The sequence below is a fragment of the Mustela lutreola genome, chromosome 3 (genome assembly GCF_030435805.1).
Source record: "Mustela lutreola isolate mMusLut2 chromosome 3, mMusLut2.pri, whole genome shotgun sequence".
Classification (NCBI taxonomy): domain Eukaryota; kingdom Metazoa; phylum Chordata; class Mammalia; order Carnivora; family Mustelidae; genus Mustela; species Mustela lutreola.
This window is the reverse complement of record NC_081292.1, coordinates 159498309-159519155: the sequence shown is the minus strand read 5'-3', so window position 1 is coordinate 159519155 and position 20847 is coordinate 159498309. Positions and strand designations below refer to the sequence as shown.

Below are 20847 nucleotides of genomic sequence, written 5' to 3'. Positions count from 1 at the left end.
TTGAATGAACAATATGCAGATAAAGTCACTATCTAAAGATACTCTATATTTGCTGCAGAAATAATTATATAATTATAGAATCATTTGTCCAAAACAAAATATTTGGAAATGTAGATAACCTATATTTTGTTATAGAAACCCAGAAAAATCATGGTATTAGGGAGTAATATACATTATTCTGTTAATATAATATATCTCTCGCTTGTAGGGAAAATTTAATTATTTTTAACAGGTATGAGTTCTCTGAATTAATATGAAGAATGATTAGTTCAGAATTAAAGAGGAAAATTTTAAATCAGTAACCATAAGATTAAGTTAAAGTGATTAAGAATGGGAAAGATTACTGAGCTCTGAGACTTATTCAGTGGAATTTGATGTCTTTAAATTGACTTTAAATATACAGCATAATTTCAGCTAGATCAGAGATTGTGAACTAAGTTTTGAATTACTATGGAACAGATAATTAAAGTAACCAAATTAAAAGAAATGCTACATAAAATTTTCTGGAGAGATTTTGGACAAATGCAGATTTTGTGCAAATAGCACAAAATCTGAGTTTATGCTGCCTGGGTTTGATGAGGGCTTCGCTCATTAACTAGCAAGCATGGAAGTTATTAAAGCTTTCTCTATTTTTGTGTTTCCCCTTCCATAAAATTGGGGTGATGATAAATAGTGTCCACTCCATATACTTGTTACAATGCAGATTAAATGAGTTAATGTATATAATACATTTAGAACAGTGCCTAATATATAAACACAATTTAAGTATTACATGTTTTATTGTTTGTTTACTATTTTTATTGGACATTAGCACAAGTGCTCTTTGAAAGCTTTCCAGTGGTACTAATGTGAATGAATAACAGAAGGAAATGGAAACTGTTGGTGGGTGGAACAGAACTAGAGAATGTATATTATAAGATCTCAGAAGCACTAGAGTAGGAACTTTTTGCCCTAGTGTTCACTGATATATGCCAAGTATTACAAATAGAGCCGGGCATATAAAAGAAAAAAAGTGCTTGTTAAATTGAATTGTCATGAACATGAAGAGACAATTCCATCATGTCCAACACTTCATAAAAGTTAAACATCTCAATTACATCTGAACAATTATAACTAAACATGCAATGCACATGAGAATAAAATTTGATATTGTTTCATGAAATACTGTCCCAAACTTGAAAAATGAAATCTACATGAGGTAGATAATTTGCTGCTAGGAGAAAAGGCTACAAAATGCCTTGATAAGTCATTGGCATCTGACAGAACAAAGAGAAGATGGGCAATAATTTACATTAGCTGAGGAAAAAACTGGGAGGAACTGGAAAAAACTCTAAGGAGAACAAGGTTTTGTTGATCAAGGAATTCCTTAGTTGTATTCTGTGAGGAATGCATCACACTGAACCTTACCCAGTTAAACTTAACAAAGTTTGGTTTCATCTTCCTCACTTCCTTTTGCTATTCTATATGGTTAAAAAATGACCAATATGAATGGAGTTTCCTGAAATGATTATCGTGAAAACTAAACTTTTAATTCTGCCTTGGACCTCCAGGTGTAGCTTGCTTTAAAGTCTTAGGGATATCTTTTTATATGAACAGAATGACTTTACCTAAGGATCTCAGGTGCTTTGTTACAAGAGAGATGTGCACCTTTGTCAACATCTTAAACTGAGGATTCCTGACTACTTTTCAGTGAGTGAGCAAATTATGTCAGTTAATAGGCAAGGGAATAGCAAGTCGCTACTATCATGGGATTCTGTTTAGTTTGGTGTGATACTTAATATGAAGAGGAAATTTACTACATTGCTCTACCTTTTCTATTCTCCCAATAGTCTGTTTTTCCTGAGACAAATACTTTCATTCTTTAAATTGTCATAAACTATTGGTAAGATCATGGAAGATTTGCACGACTGACCTGCACACTAAACTCAGCTTTATTTTGTAAAAAGCTAATGCAAAAAGACATACTCTGGCCCTAAGCATGTCTCTGTTCAAAACACTTTTGTGCATTTAGGCAAAACACCTAAATTTCCAATCTTGAGATACTGTGAGTCTATAATGTGAGAAGACATGCAGGGGGTGGGTTTTAATGAATGAAAATCAATATGGTCATACATGTATCTGTTGTCAGTCTTTTCACCCAACTGGTCTCTCATTGGAGAGTTTATGAAATAGGACAGTACATAAGAAAAATGAGGTCAGAGTGAAGAAACAGAGCTGAAAGGAAACAAATTCTAAGGGGTGGTGAAATGTTTTTGCTATGCTACAATGGTAGATGAACTAACATATGATCAGTAAGCAATCTGAAAGGTCACTTCTAAAAGAACACTCATAGCTGCACTTAAAAAAAAAAAAAACAACTCATTTTGAAACCACTGGAGTATTTTTAACTTGATGGGCTATAAAATAAGAAAGAAAATAATTCAAATTAGTTCAGTGATGCAGAAGAGTAAATATAAAATAACTGTGAAAATAAAACAGTATAATGATAGATATTAAATTAGTTGTCCCTTCCTAGTAGCATGAATAAAGAGCTATTAACCCTAAATTGCAATGGAATTACCTATTGGATGACAAAACCCTGATATAAAGAGATTTTAAAGCTGTTTCCTAAAGTGACTACTACTTTTTATTCCTATAGAGAGCTGAATCTGTTAGCAAACATTGGCAGGCAACTGTGCCAGAGTAAACTGCTTTTTTCTTCTGGTTAAAATAAATTAAAAAACAATTCCTCAAAAGGTGCATAGTTACCTTAGAAATCAAGGTTGAGTCCATGATCACTATAAATAAACTTTAACTTATCATGATAGGTCTTAAGTAGTACAGGATTTAAATTATCAATGCATACAAAATGAAAATTAAATAGTTTCATATGTAGTTATGAAAAGGTGAAAATCATCAAATATGAAAGAAAAAAGTAGAATCAATAGATATTTTAAATATTACCACAAAAACTGTAAAGGTATGTGTTTATATAATTTTTTGCATAAATATAAGCATATATATGTGTATATACATACATATACATCCTTATTATATAGTCAGGTAGAATGTTAATTAGGGATTTTTAAGAGGAAACTATAAAGAAAGAAGGAGGAAGAGGTTATTGCTTATTCTTAGCTTTAAAAGACTGTTATTTTGTATTGGTCCACTAATTTAATCCATAGCTTACCTAGATGAGAAAGTACCCCCAGTATGCCTTTAACCTTATGATATAACGAAAATTCTGTTTAAAAAACAAAACAAAACAAATAAAAGCAAGGTTTAGATAACAAAAGCCAGAGTATATTTGATAATATTTGATGTAGTTCTGATGAGTTTTAAGAAAGACTGTTTTCATTTAAATTTGTACCTTATTGTGGTTGAGCATCTTGATTTTTATGACAACATTTAAATTTTAGAATTATCGTATGTCTTTGGCACAGACAGTAAATGCTTATTGAATGAGTATTGATTTAGGTCTTGGGTGTTTTGAGTGGTTAAGTTTCTGGGATGTTTGGATACTTTAAAAAGGGCAAAAGTATTTGTATTTGGTGGATTTCTGAAATTTTAATGACATATTTACGTTATTCAGCTAGTATATTCAGTTTAACTTTTGACTTATATAAAGTCATCCTTTATTATAGCACATTATTAGTATCCTGGTTGCTCTTAATATTAACTAACAAAAAATGCCCAGAGGCAATAGAAAATTAAAAACTCAATATAAGTTAGTGTTAAGCAGTAAGATTTATCACAACTATGAATAAATACAAAGATCAGCAGCTGGTTTATACAGATGGCCAATAAAATGTTGGAATGCCCCAAATATAAACATAAGGAGTGATGGTAGGGGGCAGGTAGTGATTAGATATGTGATGGCTGAGGTTAGCTTTTGGTTTGGGTAGAACATTGGACTTTTTTTTTTCTTCCAGTAGAAATTTTCTCTGAAAAAATAATTATCAAAATGTTATGTTTCCCCTTTTAACAAATTTACATCATTTTAGTTTGATAGTCTGAAATTATTGCTGGAACTTCTGAAAAGGATTTGATTTAAAGATCAAGTAACCATTTACGTAATAGGAAATCTGAGTCCATTACTGGACAGCCAAATTGAAGAACTGATATAATTTCATTTTTATAAGTTTACTGATGAAATATCCAAGCTTTCTTTTGGGATTATATCTGGTCATTCAGAAATGTAAACCTTACAAACCCTCATTAACCTCATGATATTTTTAATATCATAAAAACTGACTGTATTTTAACCTGACTCAAAGGAATACATTCTGATTAATATTTAGAATAAAACAAGCAAATTATACTTTCTCATGATTCCACTCTGTGTGTAGAATTCTAAACTTTTCCAGTTTTTGTATTCTGCCCAAGCTCGCTTTACCACACACCACATCAGAATATACACATATATACAATACCTTAACATATTTTACTCCATGAAATGTGGCAATGTTGTTTTCACAAAAGGGAACAAAGCACATCTGCTACTTGAACCTGATCCATGTTTTTGCCTAAGAAGGCCTGTCCATTAACTTTCTCTTTTTTTGTTGTTATGCCATGAAGGATAATCAGTAAGAAGGTCAAACCCATGCTCAGCATCAAGAGGTGAATACAGAAATGAAATAGTATCGGTATAACAGCCAACCAATCAGCAATGTCAACAAACAGCTATTTTTGATGGCAAAATGTCTTGAGACCAGAAGAAATGCATGTTATGATTGATTTATTGACAGTGATTTCCAGAATGTACCATAAGCACCTCAAGGATGCATAAGATACTCTATTGGGGTGGAAAAAGAAAATGTTAGGATTGTTTTTTATACTACTTCAAATTTTCTATTTTTGGTTTGCTGTAATACTTCTATTAATCATCAACAAATAATCATAATACATTACAGGAATGTAGTCATATATTTTATAATTGGTTGAAGAATATGACCCCCCAAAATGTTGACTTTTAGGAAATCATATTAGAGAGTTAAGTTGAAAAGTAGAATTGAATACAGAAAAAATGGTGAGTTCAGTGCTTGTTAGAGTCATTTAACTCTGAACTTTATCATGAAGTGATATCCACCATAGCTCTCACATACCTTCCTAAAATTTTTTTATCAGCAGGAAAGAGATGGCATATTTCATGCAAGTAGCCAAGGAAAGTATAATACAAGAAGTATTCACACAGGAATTCACATAGCTCTCAACAGAGTTTAGTTAGTGCGAAAGGAATGGTTGGTTGTGCACTGGGCTGGTAATCAGGGATTAAGTCATCATGACTCCTAGACCTTAAATGGAAGGGGAGGAGGCAATTATATGAGGTCTTAAAAAATCTCTTTTTGCAGAGGGTCACCTGAAAGAGTCTGTGGTCTCGGGACAGGGGAGGGCCGCTACCCAAGGAAGAACCAAGGAAATAGATACCTTGACTTTATGTTTTGCCACTCTCCAAACTCTTACTACTGATTTCTCCTATTGACCAGATCCAGTCTGATGTCAGAGTGTACAACTGTACAGAAGTGTACAGAACTGTACAGAAGTATACAGCTGTAATCCATACAGGTCAGCCTCCTTGGGCATAGTTTGAGAAAGAGTGGAGTGTGGATCTGCAGGAACAAATTGAAAATTTTCTGCGTTCTGCTCCTCTTTATTCTTAGTATCTTTTCTTTTCCAGAGGAAAAAAAATGTGTCTCAATACAAGGGATACATGAATCCCATTATCTACCATAGCCTAATGAATTAATGTCAGTTTAGTCATATTCCCAAATAAAACCTAAAATATTAGCAGACTTCAGTTATATAAGATAATATAGAAAAAAGATGGGGAAATTAAGAAATTCTTAAAAAGAAAAAAGATGGGGAAATTAAGAAATTCTTAATTAACATAAAATATAGCTGCCATAGTCCCATGACGTGTGTAACTTCCCATGAGACCTTAAATGACAATCACATGTCCTTTCAACTACATCCATTCAGTGTGTATTCGAAGTTCTGTCAGTGAGTGGGCTGGAGCATTCTTTACCTGGTTTTATGATCCTGTGATATGAGCCTTTGATTGCGTCTGCCTTGATTAGATCAATTCATTATTCGGTTACCTGGCCTCTAGGTTCCAGAAATAGTTCTTGCTTCCATTGTGTGGCAGCAGTCTGATTTCCTATTAACTAACATCAGTCACTTCTGCCATTATTGTAGTTCCTTTCTCTGCCAGTGAGTTTACTGGCTTGAGTTTATGATGGCCAGAGGGCATACTCGGTTTCCAATTTGACAGAGATTGTGTTGTCTAGTGGAAGCATTTCTTCTGTGGAAACTAGTGCATTTCTACCTATTTGCTGGAAGAAGCCAGTATCAGTTTCTGGACATGCACATTCTGTTTATAGGAGAGATGAATCAAGCATTGGATATTGGTGCAAGGTCTGTAACATCCATTGGAACATCATTCGAAGTCCACAAGATTGCATCTCCCAAAAGACCCTATAGCAGCCTTTAGCAGATTATTCCATTCTATCAAGTCTTCTGCTGCTAGATGTTGAGACAGGTGGATTTTTTGGGGTGAGCCCATAACACATTTCTTTTTCTTTTTTCTTTTTACTAATTTTTATTTTTTAAAATTTTTTCCGTGTTCCAGAATTCATTGTTTATGCACCACACCCAGTGCTCCATGCAGTACGTGCCCTCCACAATACCCACCACCAGGTTCACCCTACCTCCCACACCCCCTCCCCTCCAAAACCCTCAGTTAGTTCCTTCAAGTCCACAGTCTCTCATGGTTTGTCTCCCTTCTCCTCTCCATCTTTCCATGTCCTCCGTGTTACTCCTTATGCTCCACAAATAAGCAGAACCATATGATAATTGGCTTTCTCTGCTTGATTTACTTCACTCAGCATAATCTCTTCCAGTCCCATCCATGTTGATACAAAAGTTGGACACATTTACAAATTACTCTCCCTTGTCTGAGGTAAGATTATGTCAGAATCGAAAGAAAATAAGGATTTTGCAAACCTGCAAGTTGCGGTGCTGACAGAATTGTGACCAGAGAAGACAGTTTCCAGATACGCTTCTTCCTGCAAGAAAACATTTCCCCATAGAGATAAAAGGAGTCCAATAGAGTCAACCTCATACCAGGTACTCGAGAATGTGCCTATCAATGGCTTTGTGTTGTCTTCTTCTATCGGCAAGCTGGTTGGCCATAACCGTGTCAACTATGGTGAGAAGTTCATGTTGTCAGACCTAGGCATAGTTTTTCCTTGTGTTATCCTGGCCTACTAATATCTTTCCCATTGAGTTAAATCCACTTGATTTAACTGAAAAGAGAGACTAACAGCTATAGGACAGATAATGTTGCACATCTTATTATTGAGAGGTGCTCTGCAGCAGAAGCCTTCTTTGGAAGATTAAATGGGACACAAATATGCATATTTTATGCTCTTTTTAAGGGAACCACTCAGATACTTCATCAGAACTTTTCGTCAGTTTTCTAGTTGGGTTCTTCTAAATTCCTCCTTACCAGGGGCCCAGCCTGTCAGCTTCTGCTCAAAGATTAGTGTAGATCCTTACCTCACGCTATCTTTCCCCTTATGCTGGGTGTGGGATAAGGGGGTGGGTGAAGTGGGTATGTTTTTGCAAACTTGAGGAATCGTGTGTGATGATATATAAATGTTAAGAGTTTATCTTTGTGTATCTTGGGAACAATGTATACTGAATGTTGGGCTGTGTAAGGGGCTTCTTCTAAAAATTGTTGGGTGCCTGGGTGCCTCAGTTGGTGAAGCTTCTGACTTCGGCTCAGGTCATGATCTCAGGATCCTGGGACTGAGCCCTCTGCGAACCCATACTAAACGGGGAGACTACCTCTCTCTCTTCTCCTTTCTCTGCCCCACCCCCCCACTCGTGTGACCTCTCTCTCTCAAATAAATAAAATCCTAAAATAAAAGAAATAAAATGACTATTGTTCCATCTGAAATGTGCCTTTACAAAGGGCTTCCCAAAGCAGCTGACAGCCCAAATTGGTGCTTTGGTTAACATTCTTTTTTTCTTGCCTTGCCCTTGGCCTTTGTCTTGCCTTTCCTTTTTTCTTTTCTTTTCTTTTTGGCAGTGTAGAGGAATGGGATTTCCTACTTAAAGCTCAAACTAAGGCTATTACTAGAGCCATTGCAAGATGAGGGCCTTTTAAATACTTTTAATGAGGAAGCTCATTCTTACTGTAGAAGGAAATAATTTCATATTTCAGCATTATTTTATTACCTCAGTGAACACTTGAAATGCTGGGCCAGTTGTTTCCAGGAAACATTTATGACTGTGACATGTGCCAAACAACCTCTTACAGTACGTAAGAATAGCACTGGCTTAATAAATGTGTAGAATCTTCTGTAAGGATGATTGTGGGGAGAAAAAAGTAAAACATTTTATGCTAATACAAGAATTTGCTTGGTCCTATAAAGGAATGAAGAATTTTGCTACTTGTCCTTGCTCAGGTGCTAAGTGTTTTCTTCCTTAGCTGTAAATTGTAGTGAAGCTCCTGGGAAGAACTTTCCTGCTGGAAAAAACACAGTCCTGTGGGTGATCTACCTGCTTTTCATCTTACGTGCACTGAGAGGCTTTCCTTCTTTCAGGAACTCCACCCAACACCCATCTCTCTGTTTTCATGCCCCCAGCATCTACTGTCTTTACTTTGTACCTGTCACTGTCACAGTTGTGTCTGTCTTGACTAAAGCCAGGTTTCTGGTCAGTACGTGGCTGAAATCACCTTATGAGGTGATGAATTGATTTAGGAAATACAGATAATGCTAAGGGAAGCATGTAAAATCTCCTTGAATGAAAGGAACCACTGCTGGCCTTCACTGGAGACATGCACATATACATCATGGGACTTAATTTTTTATAGAAATGAGCTTATTTTGGTAACATTATTCATGATCCTTTTTCTCATTTGATTATAAAATGAACATCTTCCATATCATTACATACTTTTGTGCAGGAAATTTGTAATTACTGCAGAGTTTTCATTTTATCTAACACAGTTTATAGTATATACTATGTGTACATATGCATATTTACAGAGAGAGAGAATATACATTTATTTTTACCTGCAAATACTACTTTAGTTATTGATGTAGGTGTAACTTTGGACATATATCTCTCCTTCCTTAGAAATACATTTTTTAAAAAGGATTCTTGAGTCATAGTTTATAAGCTATGTTTCATTTTCTTGTATGGAACATTATAGAAAGTGTGTAATGGGCATCCACTGTAGTACTTATGTGCATTGACATATAATCATACATTTATTAATTCATTTTGTTTCCAGCTTTACTGAAGTATAATTGACAAATAAAAATTTTATAGATTTATGATGTACAGTGTGATTTTTGATATATGTGTATTTTTGTAATGATTACAAAAACATATTTTGTATGTTTTTGAAACTAATTAGTATACCTGTCACCTCACATAATTTTTTTTTTCTTTCTTATGGTGAGAACATTGGTTCTCTCTTAGTAAATTTCAAGTATACAAAATAGTATTCTTTAAAGTTTTTATTTAAATTCTAGTTAATAAACTAGAGATTTTTCATTTTTAAAATACCACATGGATAATTTCATGCATCTCTGAGATGTGGAAAACTTCTATTTTAACTCCTCTCTTTCTCAGTTTTTCCACAGAACTACATTGTCTGAAAATTTTCTTTAATCTTTTTCAACTTGTTCACTGGTTGAATGAACAGTTTCAGGCATCGGGTTGAGGCAGAATGCATTGATGAGTCCTCATAGACTAAAGGGGAAAATTATGAGGTGCATTAGGAAAAATAACACTATCGGGTAGAATAGGTCCAAAACCCCAACAGTTTGGCAAAATAGAGTTGTTTTCCTTTTATGTAAATTATACTATATATCTATATATCTTATCAGTTAGTGGCTCTCCTCCAAGTAGTGATTCATACACCCATGTTACTATCTTTTTATTTTGGCACTGTTTTCTTTTCTCTCTCTCTCTTTTTATTTTTAGGTGGGGTGGGGCATAGGGAGAGAGAGAATCTTAAGGAAGCTCCACACCAAGTATGGAGTCTGAGGCAGGGCTTGATCTCACAACCCTGAGATCATGACCTTAGCCAAAATTCAGAGTTGGGCACTTAAGCAGCTGAGAACACCCAGGTGCCCCTCCGCCCCACCATTGCTGCTTTCCACATGGCTTCCAGAATTGCTGTATTGAGGGAAAGAGCATGAAGAATCACTAGGCCTGGGTTTGGCTTATATCATTTCTGTCCTCAGTTAAAAACACATTTAACTGCAGGGGAGGCTGGGGAATGTTGTATGGCTGTGTGTTTAGGTAGGAGAGAAAATGGGCTCAATAGTTAGACTTTCTGCCATAACATGTGAACAGGTAGTGATAATTTAGTATTATGAAAGGATAATGGAGTGAAGTTACAGAACTATAAAATCATGGAGGAGAGAACAATTACCTTTCCTTAAAGTTGAAATTGGTGAAAAGGGACTGTTTTGGTCATCAGAAATAGAAGATACTTCCTAGCCAAAGGGATATATGGAAAGTCAGAGATAATAAAAAGAATAATTCCTATATAGTATGATAAATATATAATTTCTTCATTAAATTTCTATCACTTTTTCAAAACAAATTTTCAGACAAATTTGTAAGAATTGATTCACAATGAAGTATATTAATTGAATCATGATTTATAATAGGAATTTTTGAAACAATATAAATGTTTAGTGAAAACAGATTGATTAAATAAATCATAGTATAGCCAAACTATGGCATACTTTGCAGACAATAGAAAATAGGTATATATATATATATATATATATATATATATATATATATATATATATATGATTCCCACAATTGCTTTTTAAATGCTAAAAGTAAGCATTAATCATAATGATCATGCTAAATGAAATGATAAAATTCAGTGTATATGAATGATCCCATTTTAAATACACAAGTGTGTTTCTCCAGAGATCTAAGTTAATCATCCATGCAGTCATTTCATTATTCACTTTCTTTTTTATAGTGCCTGCCTACCCCTGCCTTTGTCTCTCCTCTTTGTCTATCTCTACCATCTTTCTTTCTTCTTTTAAATGAGTGTATGTATTTATTTGTCATAAAAATAATGTACTTTTTATTTAAAAAGAAATAAAAGTTTGGCAATTAGTGTCCCCTTCCTTCTGCATATGATCTCTCATTTAGCTAGCTGGTAAAAATACCACCTTATTAATAACTACTGTGAGGCCCTCCTGGGAAACAATAGCTAATGCTATTTACAACATTTTTGCCACATAAAAATCTAGTTACTGAAAGGTAGACAAAAATCAGAACACCACATATGGCTAGGATAAAAAATGAAAAAAAAATGTTATTGCCAGATGTGTTAGATTTATAAAAGTTGCATATATTTTTCAAAGAGATAGTAAGTGAATTCATGTTTATGCATTAGAGTCATTTTGATTATTTAATATATATTAAGCTATATGTTGTAATATCAGTACTGTAATATTTATATTTGAAGTCTGTTACTGTTTCTAACAGAAATGGGCCTAAGTAAGTGAATATAAATTTCCTTGTTCCTAAACAAGTATTACCTTTGACAAATTCAGGGTCTTTAGATTGGCAAAATAGCATGGTCCAGGCAATCCTGAAGGGAGACAAAATGGTCTGGATGGTGAAAGTGTATCCCAGTGATGGTTTGATTTCCTTATCTCTGAGTCCATCACGAACACATTTATGATTGGCAAGATAAAAAGCACTGTCTTAGAGAAATTGATTTATTAGCAATGGAGTATGAATATTCAAAGATGAAAGAGGTTGAAAGTCAGGGTTTTAAATTTATTACAGTTGACAAATCAGAAGTGATACAAGTGAGAGAAAAGCTGTAGTGTTACCAGAAAGAACACTTTTTTTTTTTTTTTTTTTTTTAAAGATTTTATTTATTTATTTGTCAGAGAGAGAGCAAGCGAGAGTGAGCACAGGCAGACAGAGTAGAAGGCAGAGTCAGAGGGAGAAGCAGGCTCCCCGCAGAGCAAGGAGCCTGATGTGGGACTCGATCCCAGGACGCTGGGATCATGACCTGAGCCGAAGGCAGCTGCTTAACCAACTGAGCCACCAAAGAACACTTTTAAAGGCAAATATACAGAAAGTAATAATTGAGTAAATTTGAGAATGGAAATACAATTTGAAGTAATTTCCTGGAGGGCATGGCACCTGGAATAGCATTAGGTTTTGGTTCAAAATTATGCTTTTACCAACATACATTATATATTACTGTGCTCTTTAACTGAATAAAGTTATTACTTTAAAATCAACTTAATGGGCACCTGGGTAGCTTAGTCAGTTAAGTGTCCAACTCTTGATTTTGACTCAGGTCATGATCACGGGCTCCTGGGATTGAACTCAGCGATGGCCTCTGCACTTAGCATGGAGTCTGCTTGGGATTCTCAATTTCCCTCTTTCTCTGCTCTTCCCCCCATTCATGCTCTCTCTCTGTCTCTCTCTGAAATAAATAAATTTTCTAAAAAGTATATGTATATATATGAAATAAAAGAAAATAAACTTGAAATTTTCTTACTTGGGATTTTTTTTCCCCTACATATAAATTGTCTTTTTACATCTCTCTCTTTTTTCAAATAAATAATGCTCATTGTCCTTGGGACATTTATGCAATTGAAAAAAAAATGATCATAATGAAACCTACATAACCAATAATGAAAATAATACATAGTGTTCCTTTGGTAGATTAATTGATTGGTTGGCTTGTAGTTATATTTTTAAATTTTGGTAGTTATCCTTTTAATCAGTAGAAATTCTAAGATTAAAGTGAAATCTCCTTAAAGTCTTTGTAGTATGTACTGTGTTAAAAATGAAATAAATATGTATATACATACACACATATATATAATTCTGCTTTCATATTTCTACAAGCTTTACAATGTCATTTTGAGTGAAGTTACTATTTTTTAATGATTTCATCATATAATTAGAAAGAAAATAACAGAGCACAGCATATTATTTTTGCAGTTCAAACTAGCTTTTGAATTGGGACATTTCCATTCCTGTTCAAATTAATAATAATCGAATCATAATATAGATTTTGTTGCCTTTTGTATTACATTTGTTGCCTTTTGTATTACATTTGTTGCCTTTTGTATTTACATTTATATTAGAGGAGAAAAGTTGAATCAATACTTCAATGATTTTTTTTTTTAAAGATCTTATTTATTTATTTGACAGAGAGAAATCACAAGTAGATGGAGAGGCAGGCAGAGAGAGAGAGAGAGGTAAGCAGGCTCCCCGCTGAGCAGAGAGCCCGATGGGGGACTCGATCCCAGGGCCCTGAGATCATGACCTGAGCCGAAGGCAGCGGCTTAACCCACTGAGCCACCCAGGCGCCCCGAATGATTTTTTTTTTTAAAGTTTGGCTATGGGGGAACATATTGTTTGGATGTAGGAGGTCCTTTTTATTTCTTTCTTTTTTTCTTTCCTTTTTCCCCCCTCTTCTTTTCTTTCTTCCTTTTCTTTCTTTCTTTCTTTTTTTTTGTTTTTGTTTGTTTGTTTGTTTTTAGCTATGTAGAGGGGAGAAATCATATAGGTTAGAAAAAAAATAGGAGTTGTTTTTAAACAAAATGCAAATCAGAGATAAGCCACATATCCAATCATTTAATCTTTCCCATTTCCTATTTATATAACTGAAGAAAAAATATGTTGTAGTGTGTATTTTCTAACAAGATGAATTCTTCCAGAAAAGACCCAGAAAAAGAAAAAGGCTAGTTCTATGGTGTAATTACCTAGCATTCTTTCCCATTTTTGCTTGAGCAAGGTGAAAAACACCAATGGGTCTGCTCATTAAAAATTTATAAATTTTTAATTTATAAAAGTTTAATTTTTATAAATTAAAAAAATTTATAAAATGTCAAATATGCATTTGTTAATGGCTGTTATAGAAAAAAAAATATTTAACTTTAGGAACGAGAACTTAACCTGATAGACATTAAGTTTTTATCTATTCTCCACTAAGAAAATGAGAATAATTAAGAATGGTAATAGGTGCTTGCTAACTGGTTCTAAGTGTAAGGATACTGTTTATGGCAATTTTGTTTTTATTGATGATAATTCTATGACATGATCACATTCATTGTTACTAACACTGACATGTCATCCTCAGAATGCTAAGCAAAGCAAATGGCTGCATCTTTGAACATATTGCAGAAACCAAATACCTTTGTGTGCAACTTGATCTTCATGCCCTAAGATGTAGCTGAGTGACCTGTCTTTTCCACATAGAATAAAAGGTTATAACCCTGTCTGGTTCCTAGATGTTGACTCTGGTGCATTTTTCTGGAATGTGATATGCTTTTATTAGAGTATACAGAGGGACTTTTAAAAACACTATAAATGGTGAATTGCTTTCTTAATTTCTAAAAATTCTTAACCTCCAATTCTTCAATCACTTTATTTTCTAAAGATTTTTTAAAAGTTTTATTGAAGTAAATAATTTTGAACAACTTTTCTTTTAATGCTGTTTTCTTAGTTTTTCCCTTGAGCTCTCTGCTCTTTTAAAAATAGCATGTATGTATGTATGTATGTATGTGTATATGTATTTATTTTTATCATGTTACTTAAAAAAAATCTTTCTTCCCTCTTCCCATAACTGCCATCATCTTTACAAGAAAAAGTCAACTTTAAATGGTATATTCCCATTTTCTCTTACCAGTTATCCTGCCAACTCCTGTGATCTTGCCTGATGGTTGAATTGAATGATAGGAATGTGCTGGTAGCATGGCACCTGGTTGTGTTAAACACAGAAAGGAGTTCCAAAGGCATTGAAGATAGAAACAAAACAAGGAGTTTAGATATATATGACAATAGAGAAAATGAACAAGTACTAACTGAAAAAAGGAAAAAAAAAAAAACCCACTTTCTTGAGAAAGTTAAATGCCGTTTCTCCAATTTCCCCAAACCAGAAAGGATAGGCATATAGTTATAAAGCAATAGCTGATGACAACAATGATATTTAAATATATACATTTTACTACCAAAACAGTGAATTGCTGAAAAAATGAAAATTGAAACAGCACTAAGATGTGATTATTTTGCCTGTCACATTGGGGGAAAAAGATGATACTACGCAATACTGGCAAGTATATGGAGAAAGTAGTGTTGATCTTCTGCAATAGAGAGTGCTAATTGGTTCAACTTTTTGGTGGCCAATTTGAAAATCCATGTTTAAGTTCACATATTGCAAAACCTTTGGCTCAGCAATTTTGTGTTGATAAATGTACCATGCATGCACTAACACAAGTTTATAAAAATTTATGTACAAAAGTATTTTCTGAGGGAATGTTGAGCTTTAGTTCTAGAATCACACAGATCTGAGTTGTAATCACTGCTTCATCACTTTCGAAGTATATGAGCTTGGGCAATTTACATACCATGTTTAGATGTTTAGATACCACTATACTTTGATAATTGAATGAAATTGTGTCTATAAAGTGTGTAACAAAGTATTTGGCACCTTGTAAATACTTTATTACTCTTTGTAGTGAAGATAACATTGTTATATATATTATGCAGCGTGGTTTAGTATAACAAAGATCTGAAAACAAGCCCCATTATTCATCAACTAGGATATCAGCTAAATAAACTTAGGTTCATTGACTAGAATACAACAGAGTCACTAAAAAGAGTAAGATCAATCTACATGGAAGGAGAGGCAAGAAATATTGGAAAAAAAAAAACAAGTTTTAGTATTAATGGTATTATTCCATGTGTATGAAAAGACAGAGTAATATATTTTTATTAGTATATATAAACAGAGAGAGAGGAAAAGAATATTAACCAACATATTAATAGTGATTCTCTCTGGGAAGTAGAATAATGAGCCACTTTTATTTTTTCTGTATTTTTTGAAATATTTTATGTTTTTAAAAATCATTCTTTATCCAGAAGTCAAAAAATTTTTATCACAAAAAACTAATCCTATTTTTCTGGCATTATCTATCTATACATATGTATGCTGATTCCAGACCAGAATATATAATCTAGCCATATCTATATCCATAAACATAGATTACATATTCTGGTCTATAGCCTTAATACCCCAGAAATAGGGTATATGTACACATACATAAAGTATCAGTGGTAACTAAGTATCATGTAGCCTGATATGTATTTTACTTGAAAATAAGAGGGAACTACAGAAATTCATTTTTAACCCTTTTTATGGAATCAATACTTAAAAAAGAAACCCTAGGGACGCCTGGGTGGCTCAGTTGGTTAAGCAGCTGCCTTCGGCTCAGGTCATGATCCCAGCGTCCTGGGATCGAGTCCCACATCGGGATCCTTGCTCCGCAGGGAGCCTGCTTCTCCCTCTGACTCTGCCTTCCACTGTCTGCCTGTGCTCGCTCTCGCTCACTCTCTCTCTGACAAATAAATAAATAAAATCTAAAAAAAAAAAAAAAAAAGAAAAGAAACCCTAGAAATGGAAGGAAACTTAGTATCCAAGTCAAGCATCTCACCAGGAGCACAAAGTCAGTGAAAGCTAACTCCATCAACTTTATCTGATTTGGGGGATAATAAACATATTAACTCCCAAAGTAAAATATTGCTGTTAGAATTTTATTTCTTAAATTGACAAAATGTGCTTTTTCATAAAATTTCTGCTATTGTTTCTATTTTTGCTTCATGAAGTGAATGAGGCTCTTTATAAACTCTTCAGATGACCACTTTTTAAATAATTTGGGGTTGGATACATACAATTTTTTCATTTAAAATTTTCCCAGTTCTTAGTATTTTTCTGTATGTCAGAGGATTTCTGGGCTTGTTATCTTCTTCTCATATCTCATACTCCTATCTGAAGGTCCTTAGAGATGCTTATTCTCTTTTATAGTCTGACTCATGCCATTCCAAAAAGAATAATCAACTGAATGATCCCATTGTTTATTAGTATTAGTAATATCAGGCTAGATGTTCTCTAAGTATAAATATCAAGGCAGACAAAAGTTTTCTTATTATGTTCTAGTTTCAAACCTATTCTATTATTTTGGAATTTGTATTTTTATGAAATATTTCACAAATTATTTTCACAGTCTTTATATACTTTATAAATTTTACAATTTTTAAGGTAATCTGGTTCCAAATATTTGCCCCTAGGTGGGAAGCTAATTTCAGTATGATTAATGTGTTAGGGAATAAAATAGTAACACATTGAAAAAGTCAAGACCAGACCACATTCCTTTCATTTTAACTTAATTTAGCATCATTATGAAGAGTAAATTAAGGATCCATTAGGACTGACTGGAATTTTTAAAAACTGATATATTAACATTCACATTCACATATGCACACATGCACACACACATACACACACATACACACAAACATTGAAAGGTATTTGGGGCAAGAGGGAATATTAGTGTAGTGATAACTTGCAGGGAAATGACTTGTATATGGAATCCTGAGTTTTCTTGATAAATAGTCAAGTCCGGAATATTGTTGAGAGGTGCCAGTAATGGAGCATATAGTGTCCAAATCCAACTTGACATTTGAAAATCTATTTCACCACTGTGAAAGTTCTATTTTTTTAAAAAGCTTTGACAGAGGAATCAAATTGCAGTTGAGATGGGTTATCAACCTTGCTTTCTTTTAGAAAGGTGCACTGGGAGTAGGTATGTGAAATATCAAAACATTTAATTGAATGAAAATAAATTTATGTTGGTATATTCTCAAAAGTTCTCTTTGATTTTGCACAATTTTGTCTGCCTAAGTGTTCAAGTTCATCCCTTCTCTAATTTATATTAAAAATATGACAGGGACGGCTGGGTGGCTTAGTGGTTTAAAAGCCTCTGCCTTTGGCTCAGGTCATGATCCTAGGGTCCTGGGATTGAATTTAGCAGGGAGTCTGCTTCCCCATTGCCCCCTGCCCACCACCGCCTGCCTTTCTGCTGTGATCTCTGTCTGTCAAATAATAAATTAAAAATCTTAAAAAATATATGACAGAGAAGTTTTAAGTATTGATTAGTCAAATCATATAATATGTTTAGACTTAAAAGGCAACATGCAGCATTGAGATAATGAATTAAAATAGGTTGTTTCATTAGCGTAGTGTATGGTTTGTAAGTAAGCAATAAAGACTTGATGTTTATATTATTAAGCCGGTCTCTAGATTATAGACTTCAAAATCTAATCTAACATAAGAGTTTATTTATTCAGTTCATTATCTGTGTGTTTGTATGTGTGTGTGTACCTGTGTGTGTCTTACAGCTGTTATTTCAAGAAATCAAGAAGGGCCAGGAGAAATGGGAAAGGCTGTGCTGATTCCTAAAGATGACCAGGAGAAAATGAAAGAACTGTTTAAAATCAATCAGTTTAACCTTATGGCCAGTGACTTGATCGCCCTTAACAGAAGTCTACCGGATGTGAGATTAGAAGGGTGAGTTTCCATGTGTCCTATAATCTTATATATTGCTAATCTCTATATCTCACAATATCTCAGAACTTCTGGATCTCTATGGTTCTGAATGCCATAGTGGGGATGTACTGTGCATCATATGATAAGAAATACTATTTTCTTCCCTGGCAGAGCAAAATAGTATGCTTGCAAAGACACTACAGAATATGCAAGCCTAACAGGTTTCTCTTCATGAGATGTTTTTTGTTTTGCTTTGCTTTATCTTCCCAAATACAGAATAAACATGCTATTTGATAGGTTATATGCTTGCCTGCCTAGAGAGCTCTTACACTTTGTATTGAAAAACTATATGCTTTGTTTCCAGTGTAAAAATGGCCAATTGCTGGTATGATTCTTTGACCCTTTAAACATTATTTATTATGGATTCCAGCAATTTATGGTACTATTTATAATTAGAATGCTTAGCTATCAGCCATGGAAGAAATATTCACTGGGAAATAGTAATACTCCATGCAGGATGATGTTGAAAAATTCAGCTTGTTTATGATTAACTGTATGCTATGCTCTAGATAGTTGAACATGTTTTAAATGGGTGTAATAAAAATCAGAATATTTAGTGGCAGTATTGTCATCCTAGTAATACAGTTCTTACAAAGCAGACTCTTGGCGCTTAGAAAAGATATATCCCGAGACTTTAGAAAATTTCCAAGTTTACAGATAAGCTGCAGACCCCACTTCCATGGAAATAGAAGTTGTTCTTTTATACATGTAATGACTTTCTCCATATAGAATAAAATTACAATTAATGCAAATAATGGCTGCCACCTATAATGGTTATATTACATTAGTAGCATAGTGATGTTAACATCATATTAAATAAATCTGATTTTTTTCCTTTCTAAATTAGTACAAATGAGACCAAAACAGAGTAAACAAATCTTGTTGAATTGGTGGGACTGGATTGTCAGGTTTATTTGATAGCTAACTAACTGGGCTTTTATACCTTCATATGCTTTTGAAATGTCTCTCTCACTACCCCCCCCAAAATCCCCAAACCAACCACAAATAACTACATATTATAGACATCTGTGTCCTCTAATAAATGACTAAAATGTTGAATATTACATTTGTGCATTCCAAAGACCTATATCATTTTATAGGTAGTTTTATCCATATTTGTATATTTGTACATAGACACATTTAAGATATACAATAAGCATATTCTTTGAAAGAATTTTGAACACTTTAGATGCTGTTTATGCCATTATAATAATGCATTTCTTTGTTTTATATATCATGTTGTGATAAAATGGATAAATACGATGCCTATTCAGGAAAAACAAACACTATTTCAAATTTTTAAGAATTCTTCACTTTCAACTATAAGAACATAAATTTTATATGAGATCTGGGATAATTAAGCTGACGGCTGTGTTAGTACAGAACCATCACTTCAAAAAAATTTTCACCAAACATTGTTTAAAATATTTGTGGCCAATTTATTTCTTCTTTTAAGAATCACTTAGTAAATTAAGTACTTGAGTAATTAAGCCTTAAAATACAGAACAATTTAGCATTTTAAAATGGAGATTTCAAATGGATTACTATAAAAACTACACAAAATGCAAGACTTACTGTGTTTTTATCTATTTATGTGTGTATGAGGTTGACACATTTTATTACACACACACATTTTATTACACACACAATTTATTATACACGTAATTTATTACAAGAATTTCTATACACCACATCCCTTTCTTTTAAGTTGAGGTATAATTGACGTATAAGAAATACTCATTTCAGGGTACAGTGTAGTGATTTGATATTTGCATACAATGTAAAATGATCACCACAATAAATTCTAGTTAACATCTATCAGCATACAGAATTACAAAAATTTTTTTCTCGTGGTGAGAACTTTTAAGATTTACTCTTTCAGCACCTATCAAATATGCAACACAGTATTTTTTACTGTAGTGGTCATACTGTACATTATATCTCCATGACTTAGTTATTTTATAACTGGAAATTTGTACCTCTTGACCTCATTCACCCAATTCTCCCAGCCCCCAAAGATCCTCCCCTCTTGACACCAGCAGTCTGTTCTCTGTTTTGTTTATTCATTTTATTGTTTTTTAGATTTCATCTGTAGGTGAAATCATACAGTCTTTGTCTTTTTCTCTCTGACTTATTTTATTTAGTGTAATACCATCAAGGTGCATCCATATTGTTGCAAATGGCAAGATTTCATTCATATTTATGGCTGAGTATTCTATTGTATATATATACTACTTTATACATTTATCTTCCTATGGAAACTTAGGATATTTCCATATTTTGACTACTGTAAATAATGTTGCAGTGAACATAAGCGTGCATATGTGACTTCAAATGTGTGTTTCTGTCTTTTTGGATAAATACCCAGCAGAGGAATTTTTGTATCATATGGT

At 33.5% G+C, this 20847-nt stretch overlaps 1 protein-coding gene across 2 annotated transcripts in view; it reads left to right on the top strand.

Annotated features, from left to right (window-relative positions):
* Positions 1-20847, top strand: part of GALNT13 (polypeptide N-acetylgalactosaminyltransferase 13) — a 540912-nt gene that overhangs the window by 220117 nt on the left and 299948 nt on the right. For both annotated transcript variants that reach the window (XM_059167305.1, XM_059167304.1), the window contains one exon: positions 18247-18415. In XM_059167305.1, coding sequence (XP_059023288.1) covers positions 18247-18415 — 169 coding nt within the window. The remainder of the gene's footprint in view (positions 1-18246; positions 18416-20847) is intronic.